Source organism: Pongo pygmaeus, chromosome 5 (genome assembly GCF_028885625.2).
Source record: "Pongo pygmaeus isolate AG05252 chromosome 5, NHGRI_mPonPyg2-v2.0_pri, whole genome shotgun sequence".
NCBI classification, from domain to species: Eukaryota; Metazoa; Chordata; class Mammalia; order Primates; family Hominidae; genus Pongo; species Pongo pygmaeus.
The window spans coordinates 18,100,917-18,111,643 of NC_072378.2; the positions used below are offsets into that span (position 1 = coordinate 18,100,917).

A 10,727-nucleotide genomic window follows, 5' to 3' on the forward strand; every position below is an offset into this window, starting at 1 on the left:
CATGCTGGTGCCCTGGAGGTAACATGGCTCCAAGCCACTGCTTCTCTGGATGCATTTCTTCCTCGCATTCTTACCTGGATTCCTGTGAGTTTTGTGTTCCCTTTGCCTCATAGCTTCTTATTCGTGATGTGGCTTGCCCACAGGGACTCTCTGCAACCCTGTGACTGAGCATATTTCTGGCATTCCCCAGGCTGCCATCAGCTTAACATGCTCTGTATTTCTCAATTCAAAATATCAAGGATGGCCGGGCGCGGTGGCTCGTGGTTGTAATCCCAGCATTTGGGGGGCCGAGGCAGGCGGATCACCTGAGATCGGAGTTCAAGACCAGCCTGATCAACATGGAGAAAACTTGTCTCTACTAAAAACACAAAATTAGCCAGGCGTGGTGGTACATGCCCTGTAATCCCAGCTACTCAGAGGCTAAGGCAGGAGAATCACTTGAACCTGAGAGGCAGAGGTTGTGGTGAGCTGAGATCACACCATTGTATTCCAGCCTGGGCAACAAGAGCAAAACTCCATCTAAAAAAAAAAAAAAAATCAAGGACCAGAATGTAATTGGATCTCTGTGCTCCTTGTAAGGAAAATATGTTTATCCCAAGCCAATTCATAGCCAGTTTCCTGGTCTGATTAATACATCTGGTGGAGCATCATTGGTTGATTGACTGCCCTTCTGTTAGGTGTGCACCCCTATCTAAGTAGCTATGGTCTGAGGGGATCATGTAATAGAAAACCTGGCTGCTGATGGCTGGCTCATGATGGGGCAGTTTTTCTTAGAAGTGGCTGTGGGCACAAAAGACACCATGGTTATTCAGTACAGTAGTTGTGGTGAGTCTCTGGCCACCCTATCGTATTTGCTACACATTCTCCAAGAAAACAGTTCATCTCCTGACTAGCTATGATACACCACCGTAGCATATCTCTATAGTGGAACGCGAACACCAGTATATATTTCTTCTTAATATGGCAGGTGTAAGGATTATTAAATTTGCTACCATCAGTGGTTCTTCCTCATTTTTCTGAGGTGCACAGGTTAATGCTTCTTCCTCAGAAGGTACATAATTCACTTTAGATGGGGTCTGCACCCCACTTAGTCAGGGGCCAGGGAAGGTCTGCATAAAGCACTAGCAAAATGGTGATGGTTTGGTTCCTGGGGTCCAGAGCTAGATTTGCTAGAGGGGAGATTTATGAGTGTGAACCAAGTTCTTTACAAAATGCCAAGGAAAGAGATTGAGAAAGCCAAGTCCAGGCGGCAAGTCCAGAGGGCAGAACAAGGTCAAAAGCAGGAGACAGTCCAAGGATCGGGAATTGGGCAAAATTGGAACAGATGGAGGGTGACATGAGAACTGCTGACACAGGAGCCAAAGTGTCTGTGTTTGCTTTTACAGACTCACCAGGCAGGGCATGGGGGATATTCTGGAAGAGCCTATTTCCTTTTCCTTCTCCCTTTACTCCTGGGCAGGTTCTTTTGTTTCAACCTCTGAGAGTCATTCCAACCCTTCTTCATCACCTTGGAAGCTTTTACTTTCTGCTGGGGTTATTTTTTCCTGCCTGTCTCAGAATTCTCCAATTTCTTTAATAACCTGGAGTTCAGCATGACATATCTCAAGCCTTTTAACCAGCTTGCTTTAAAGAACACAGTCTGTCTGGGCGCAGGGGCTCATGCCTGTAATCCCAATACTTTGGGAGGCTAAGGCAGGTGGATCACTTGAGGTCAGGAGTTCAAGACCAGTCTGGCCAACATGGTGAAACTTCGTCTCTACTAAAAATACAAAAATTAGCTGGGCGTGGTGGCGGGTGCCTGTAATCCCAGCTACTGCGGAGGCTGAGGCAGGAGAATAGCTTGAACCCGGGAGGTGGAGGTTGCAGTAAGCTGAGATCACACCATTGTACTGCAACCTAAGCAACAGAGCCATACTCTGTCTGAAAAAAAAAAAAAAAAAAAAAAAGAGAACACAGTCCGGAAGGTGAATTTTGCATCTGCCTTATAGGTCGTTGAAACTATTCCCTCAGCGCGTGTGTGCTTGAGAATCAAGAACAGCAAGCTTCGTGTCTTCCTCAAGGAAACTCTGCTCCTGTCTTATGACATTCCTGGGAAGAGCTGCTTTATACAGTTCTTTTTATGTTGTGTATCCAGCCCCACCCCAGTCCCAAACCTGATAATCTACCAAGGAAAGATAGCAGTTACTAAGGTGGCTTGTTATCACAGGTCTGATACACTCCCACATCATCTCACAGATGCGCACCTGATTCTTGATGTTGGGTAATCCACACGATGACCAGCAATACTACCTTGCTCGCATACCTCCCTGTGTTGCATATTTCACACCTTTATCATGACTGCTGTCTGTAAAGGACACATGTCCAGCTTTAGAGTCAGGGATGATGCCATTAATAATTCCAAAGAGAAAAATCTTTTGAATTGGCTCTACTAATCCTAAAATCATTAAAATGTCATTGTTCCTAAGGAAAATGGTCTAAGATCTATCCTCAGTTGCTCTACTCACAAATGACCAAATAAGTCTGAATTCATATCTCCGCCTGGAACAACGTTTCTTGTTATGTATTCAGAATACCCGTGAAGTCACCAACCTAGGGGTGACTTTAAGGGTGGAGTGTGTACATGTGGGGAGAAGAGGTTTGTCCATAGAACTTCTTTTTAGAATGCATTTATAAATCATGGTCTAGGGTGCCCCAAATCTTACTATTAGTGCTATATGATGAGAGCATTGACAACAAAATGGGTTTTTGTGGACTGGCATGGGAGTTAGGCTCTCACTTTTACTTTATGTGGGCGAGGCACAGTGGCTTATACCTATAGTCCCAATGCTTTGGGAGGCCAAGGCAGGAGGTGCTCTTGAGCCCAGGAGCTTGAAACCAGTTTGGGCAACAAAAACAAGATCCCATCCCTACGAAAAATTTAAAAAATTAGCCAGGCAAGGTGACACACCTGTAGTCCCAGCTACTCAGGATGCTGAGGCAGGAGGATCGCTTGAGCCCAGGGAGTCAAGGCTGCAGTGAGCAGTGATCACTCCACTGCACTCCAGCCTGGGTAACAGCAAGACCATGTCTAAAAACAAACAAACAAATGAAAAAAACCCCCATAAACATGTAACATAAACATGTAACAGGAGCGTCATCTGACCCTCTGACACTAGTATGTAGTGTCTTCTGCAATAGTTTAGAACTTACACAAATATAGGCCTTTCTCAAACAACCAAGTGGTATTTTCTGAGTTTGTATAGTGGAGAAGATATAGCATTAAAAGACATGTTTACCTTTTTAATAAGCAGTTCAATTGTTTTTCTTATTCACGTAACTCAGGATCAACAGTAACTTCATCTAAAGTGCCATCAGAGCAGTTGAAAATTGAATGAAAGTGATGGCACCACAAAATCCTTTTTCTCCTGAACTCTCCATAAAGTCTCCTTTCTTTGCACATCTTTGTGCTAAAATAATTAGCTACTTGTAAAGACAGTACACATAGCAACACTATACATTCACATATTTTTCCCACATCTGTTATCTTATTTAAGCGCAACTTATTTGGAATCAGAATTGAATTCAAATTGGGACTATGGCAGTAAGTAACTATGACCTCGAGGAAGTCACTTAAGCTCTCTGGGTCTCAGTCTTCTCACTTGTACAATGAGATTAATAATAAAAATTATGGCTGGGCAAGGTGGCTATGCCTGTAATCCTAGTACTTTGGGAGGCTGAGGAAGGTGGATTGCTTGAGCTCAGGAGTTTGAGACCAGCCTGGGCAACATGGTGAAACCCCATCTCGGCCGAAATACAAAAATTAGCTGAGTGTGGTAATGCACGCTTGTGGTCCCAGCTACTTGGGAGGCTGAGGTGGAAGGATCACCTGACTGGGGGAAGTTGAAACTGTAGTGAGCCGTGATCATGCTTCTGCACTTCAGCCTGGGTGACAGAGCTTGACTCTATCTTGGGGGGAAAAAATTACCTCACTGGATAGTACGGATTAAATGAGCTAATATTTGCAAATTTCCTTGCACAAAGAGTATGCATTCAATAAATGGTAGATTAATCTCCAATAATTGTCCCAAGCTTTGTAAGTCTCCCAGGCAGTTTTAATTATCCCTGCCTGGATAGATGAGTTTAAGTGACTTATCCAGGGTTAAACAATTCATTAATGGCAGCGCTAGTACTTCTGATTCCAGGGACCCACCCCAGCCCATCACCCCCAGTCAACTTTATAGACTTTTATAGAATGAGATGCTGTGTCCAGCACAAGAAGAGAATTCTCCTTGGTGAAGGTAAGAGCTACAGGATGCAAAAGACCATGAGTGACCATGGGCTTCGGTACTGGAAACTCCTCAGGTTTTCCTAAGCAAAGGATAGCTGGACCAGATGTATCTGCAACAATCACATTTCCCTGGTGATCAAAGGTCACAGCGGAGGCAGTTATTTTGGAGGGAAAGTAGAGGCTCAGCCCAAAGGTATCCACCTGGCCGACAAGCTGCATACTTGAGCTAAACACTTTCACCCTGGTGCTGCAAACCCCAGTCCCCAGGGCCAGGGGGTGCTCCAGGACCGCAATGGCCCCGGTGAGCCAAGACACTGCCACCCCTCGGGGATTGCACAGATGAGCTTGCAACCTTTCAGTTCTCCGAAGGACCCCTTCCACGAAGTCGACGTCCAGGAGGTGCAGGGACCCTGCCTCCGCATCAGTTACCACAATCCCATTCTGAGGGGTGGTCTCCACACCCCAAGGTAAGGAGAATTGGCCTCCAATGACAAGCTTGATCTGGCCAAAAAAATCAAACACTTTGATGGAGCGATCGCCGGCGTCAGTGACAACCACATGGCAGTCGTTGGTGATGGTGACATCCACAGGGTACCTAATGTCTTGGGCAGCGTCCCCCTTCTCTCCAAACTGATGCGCGCATCCTCCCCCTGAGTCAAAAATCTTGACACGCCTCCTGCCGTCGTGCACCACCACGACACGCCCTGTCTTGGGACAAAGCGCCAGTCCGGTGGGGTTGACCAGGGTCCCCCAGCCGCCGAAGGTGTGGTGGCAGATGAGGGCTCCGGGGGCGCTGGGGGCGGCGCGGTGGGCGGCCGGGGACTGGCGAAGCGCTGAGCCCAGGAGCTCTATGAGGTGCAGCACCGGCAGGCAGTCGCTGGTGTCGCAGCCCCGGCAAGCTCGCCTGCAGAATGGGCACTCGAGGGCCAGAGTGCGCGGGTGCGCCAGGGCGGCCACGCAGGCCAGGCAGACCACGTGGCCGCAGGACAGGTTGCGCGGGCGCCGCTGCTGCCGGTGGCCAAACTTCTCAAAGCACACCTTGCACTCGAGCAGACTGATCTCCGCCTCGCGCATGAGCTCATGCAGCGCTGGCCCGCTCTCCGAGGCTTCGGCCGCCATGGCGGGTCCTGTGCACTCCCGCCGCGCCGCCCGGCCGTGCCCCAGCGACGCTCTCGGTCACGGTCACAGTCATGGTCACGGGGTGGGACGTGCGCCCTGACGTCGAGCGCCGCGGGCCTCTGCACTGCGATCTGCTGCCCCTTGGTGGGCACGCGCGGCACTGTTTCCTGAGGGGCCTGGTCGTGGACGTTTGCAAGACAAATCCACATGCGCGTTGTGTAGACCTGTAATCGTCACAGCAGTCATGGATGGATTGTGTACACTTTCAGATGAGGAAACACACCTATTGAGAACAACAGGATTGCTCCCTGTTACCCAGCCTGTAAGTGGCAACACAAGAACTAAAACCCAGTCTTCCGGCCCGGATGCCTAGCAATGTCTCCAATCCGCATCGCTGGGTGCCAGGGCTGTCCAGGCATAAAACATGGTCTCTTAGCTCATGATGCTTATGATCTGAACCGGAAAACACGAACACACGAGAGAAGATAAACTCCAAGGGAGGTGAGGCAGATGTGTATATTTCTTTTGTGTCTTCTATCACACTCGTAGTTAAGTCAATGTTAAATGAATACATACTTGTAAAATGAGTTTGTGCATGAATGAATGTTATAGAACAACAACAACAAAAAGATCAACTAGGTGAATGAGTGTCAGATGGGGGAACCATGCTGGAAGTGTCTTACAGAGTAATTAATATGAAATAAGAAAGCTGTTAGTTAATAATAATTACCATAGAACTTCATTTTTTTGTTTTTTAAGACAAAATCTCACTCTGTCACCCAGGCTGGAGTACAGGGGCACGATCACGGCTCACTGCAGCCTCCATCTATCTCCCAGGCTCAAGCAATCCTCCCAGTTCAGTAGCTGGGACTACAAGCATGCACCACCACACTAGGCTAATTTTTTTATTTTTTTGTAGAGAGGAGGTCTCACTATGTTGCCTAGGCTGGTCTTGAACTTGTGAAAATTGTTCACAATCCTCTCCACCCCTTGGCCTCCCAAAGTGCTGGTGTGAGCCACTGTGCCCGGCCTATTGAATTCATATATGCCTGCCCTGTTTTGTTAGGTTAGTGCAAAAGTAATCGCAGTGTTTGCCATCACTTTTAATGGCAAAAACCGTGATTACTTTTGCAGCAACCTAATAAATAGTTTACACAGATGATCTTGTTTAAATTTCATAGCAATCCTACAAGAATATGTTATTTTTATCATCTTTTTTTCTGATAGAGTTCATAGAAATCAAACATCTTGCCCAGGGTCACATGGCTGGGAAGTGGCTGGCCTGGAATTTGAAGCCAGGCAGTTTGACTTCAGAGTTACCTATTTTAGTCATTTTCAAACTTCTTTGCACATGGTAAACACCTGGGTCACACCCAAAAAGTTTAATTGGCCTGTGGTGTGGTCTGGACAGCTGAGATTTATAAAAGCTCCCCAGGTGATTATAATGTACAGCCAAGTTTGAGAACCGCTGCATTATAATAATTCCTTCAAATGGCACTAAGTTCAATTTTTCCAATCTCAGTTAAGACCAAAAGCAAAGAGAATTTGCCACATGTTGGAAAATCTTCAAACAAGGGATAGCATAATCTGTGTGAATAATCCATTGTGGTATTATAATCTCTTTTTCTTTTCTTTTCTTTTTTTTTTTTTTTTTTGAGATGGAGTCTTGCTCTGTCACCAGGCTGGAGTGCAGTGGCACAATCTCGGCTCGCTGCAACCTCCACCTCCTGGGTTCAGGCAATTCTCCCGCCTCAGCCTCCCAAGTAGCTGGGATTACAGGCACCTGCCACCATATCCGGCTAAGTTTTGTATTTTTAGTAGAGATGCGGTTTCACCATGTTGGCCAGGCTGGTCTTGAACTTCTGACCTTTTGCGTCAGCTTCCCAAAGTGCTAGGATTACAGGCATGAGCCACCACGCCCGGCCCTAATCTCTTATTTTTAAGGGGTTCTCCCTCAAATGTCGTGTGAACATTGTGCTTAACAAAACCTTGTATAGATAATTTCTTTTCCTTTAGAGATCATAATCATGATCGTTCACCTTCTGATTTGCTAGATTTCTGAGAAAACACAGTATTTTTCCCCTGTTGAGGCCCCTGGAAAGAGCTTTAATGTAAGACAAGAAAGAACATTTTCTAATCAAATATCATTTGACTCAAAGATTGCGTACTGGGACACAATAACCAACTTAATACTCTTAATTTCTGACTACATTTCCATCCCAAATAAACAACCAACTAAAATCACATTATTTGTGCAATCACACCATTGCATAATTGATGAATAACACAAATGTCTTGAATCTCACTCTGATATTTGGCATTTCCTATGACTGTCATTTCCTCCTCCACGGCTGGGCCTCCATGGATTTCCCCTGTGCTTCCCTCCGATATTCCTCCTATAGAGGGTCCTGGACTAGCATGCCCATCTTTTCCTGCTTCCATCTAGCACAAGCCCTGAGAGTTGTGAGGGCAAAGGGCTTGAAGAGCAGAACATCTAGTTTCCAAAGTGGTCAATGGCTGCCCCATGAAAAAGTACCATACTATGGTGGAAGGAGAGTGGGGACCCAGCTCAGGGTGGTTCCAGCAGAGAAGAGAGCACAGCGGGAGCATGAGTTAGGGGGAGTCAGTGCTCAGACAGGTGGGCTCCTGGTTGTGCAGGTGGGGCAAATGTTCCAGACACATGCAGTTTAGAAGGAATCCCAGAACAAGTTTAATGATCCAATTACAACTCAGACTACCTGACAATGATGTAAGGGAAAGGAAGATGAACAAGCCACATAGAATGGGCTTTGATTTCAGCCTTGCCCTCCTCCCAGGGGTATCTCTGACCACCACTCTAATTTTTAAGCTCCATGTTCTTGGCATCTCAGGGGTGAGGGATGTGGTGGCAAGAGGAAGAATGGCTGTTTTGAATTTTTTGAGTAAGTTCATACAAAAATGAGTGGAGATGTATGTTTGGAAATGAGGATCTAGAGATTTGAGTGCATCTCAAGTTCAATGCAATTGAGTGTTCCTCAGGGTGCCACCTTCGGTCTTTTTCTCTTAGCTTCCTACCTGTTTCCCTGAGCAACACCATCATGACTTCCTTGTGGTTTAAATGACCACTTATAAGCTGACAGCTCCCTGCCTGTACCCCTAAGACAGCCATACCATATAAAGTTCGATGTTCAGTCCCTACCCCTACAACCTGTGATGCCTGAGAACAGGACTATCTTCAATAATCAATAAACCTTTATCTGCTAGCACACCCAATAGTACTGAAATTGCTGAATGAATGCTGACTCTAATAGCAAGAGAAAGACTAAATAATAATTGTACTGCCACATTACAACATTACACAGCTATTTAAAAATCTTGCTTTTGAAAAATATTTAGTGACACTGTTACCAGCAGAAAGTCTTGACTACAAGTTGTCCAGGTTCTTGGCTTTTTGAACAAAGAATTGGACAAAATGCACAGCAAAGCAGAGAAAGAACGAAGCAACAAAAGCAGAGATTTATTGAAAATGAAAGTGCACTCCACAGGGTGGGACCTGGCTGAGTAGTGGCTCAAGGGCCCTGGTTACAGAATCTTCTGGGGTCCAAATACTGCCTAGAGGTTTCCCACTGGCCACTTGGTATTCATCCCATGCAAATAAAGTAGTGGCCCACAATCAGTCTGATTGGTTGCTTTTGCTTTCTGCAACCAATCAGAGGCCGAAGTGAAGTTACAAAAGTTACACTCCTATGCAAACGTTTGATTGGTTGCAGATGTTTCTGCCACGCAGAAAAGGCTGGGGGCAGTGGGGTGGTGGAGGTTACAAAGGGAGTAGCCTCTGGTCCTTTTGTTACTTAGGCATGGAAAGTTGAGGTTTTCCTTTCAATTTAGTTCTAGGAAGTCAGCATGAATCAGCCTTAGATTCCCTGCCTCCAGACCCTATTCTCCTGCCTCAACACCAGGAAGGGTGAATGAAATAGAAAGAAAGATAGTGGAGATACAATACTGTATCGTAATATGATCACAACCTTGTGAAAACATTCACATGTATGAGCAGACAAAAAAGATGAGAAGAAAATACATCACCATCATAGCAGTAATTATCTCCAGTGATAGGACTTGATTGCTTTTCTTTTTCTTTTTAGACTTACCAAATTTTCAATGCATAAAGGATTATTTGTCATATTTAAATATAAATGACTTAATATTTTATGGTATATTTCATTTCTAAATATCTGCCTTGATTATCCTCCTGTTGTTGAAAGTTAACACCAATAGTGAAATAAATTTCTATTAATACCCACTGTTCAGGAATCACAGATTTTCAGACATATTTTCAGCTCACAAATTACAGCTACACATAAGTAATAAATCTGGGACATGACTATTTTCTGCAAATCAGAATGACTATGCTTAAGGCACATAAATAGAATTCTATCCGATTCCCATTAACTCAGCCACTGGTGAATTTGTCATATAATGTTTTATAAGGCAAAAAGCACATCACGTAAGAAGTGATTGGAAAGTCAGAGCTGTAGGGATTAAATATAATTTTCATTTTATTTTTTTTTGAGACAGAGTTTTGCTCTTGTTGCCCAGGCTGGAGTGCAATGGCTTAATCTCGGCCCACCACAACCTCCACCTCCTGGGTTCAAGCAATTCTCCTGACTCAGCCTCCTGAGTAGCTGGGATTACACGCATGCGCCACCATGCCCGGCTAATTTTTTGTATTTTTAGTAAAGACGGGGTTTCACCATGTTGGCCAGGCTGGTCTCGAATGCCCGACCTCAGGTGATCTGCCTGCCTCGGCCTCCCAGAGTGCTGGGATTACAGGCATGAGCCACTGTGCCCGGCCGATAACTGATTTTTTAAAAGCACTCAGTAGAAATCTTTCTCTGAAACACCTTTCAGAAAGAGTAGGTGTAGGCTGAGCAGCACTTTGGGAGGCTGAGGTGGGAGGATCACTTGAGGCCAGGAGTTCGAGATCATGCTGGGCAACATAGTGAGACCTCGTCTCTACTAAAAATAAAAAAAAAAATTAGCTGGGTGTGGTGGCACACACCTGCAGTCCTGTCTACTCAGGAGGCTGAGGCAGAAGGATTGCTTAAGCCTAGGAAATTGAGGCCGCAGTGAGCTATAATCACACCACCGTACTCCAGCCTGGGCGACAGAGTGAGACCCTGTCTCAAAATAAAAAATAAAAATAAGGAGTAGGTGCGACATAAACATATACATGTATACACAAACACATATTGAAATTGCTCCCTTGTATTAAAATAAAACAATGACAGGCATGTACTACAGTTGTGACTTGGTAAATTGCTTGAACTAACATCTCCATGGCTTGGGTTTGTATTTGTCACTT

At 45.4% G+C, this 10,727-nt stretch overlaps 1 protein-coding gene across 1 annotated transcript; it reads right to left on the reverse strand.

Moving 5' to 3' along the window:
* Positions 1-3,264: 3,264 nt before the first annotated feature.
* NHLRC1 (NHL repeat containing E3 ubiquitin protein ligase 1) lies at positions 3,265-5,457 on the reverse strand. The gene has a single exon (XM_054493279.2). It carries the CDS (start codon positions 5,384-5,386, stop codon positions 4,199-4,201), a length of 1,188 nt encoding a protein of 395 aa, XP_054349254.1. The 5' UTR covers positions 5,387-5,457; the 3' UTR covers positions 3,265-4,198.
* Between the last annotated feature and the right edge of the window lie 5,270 nt (positions 5,458-10,727).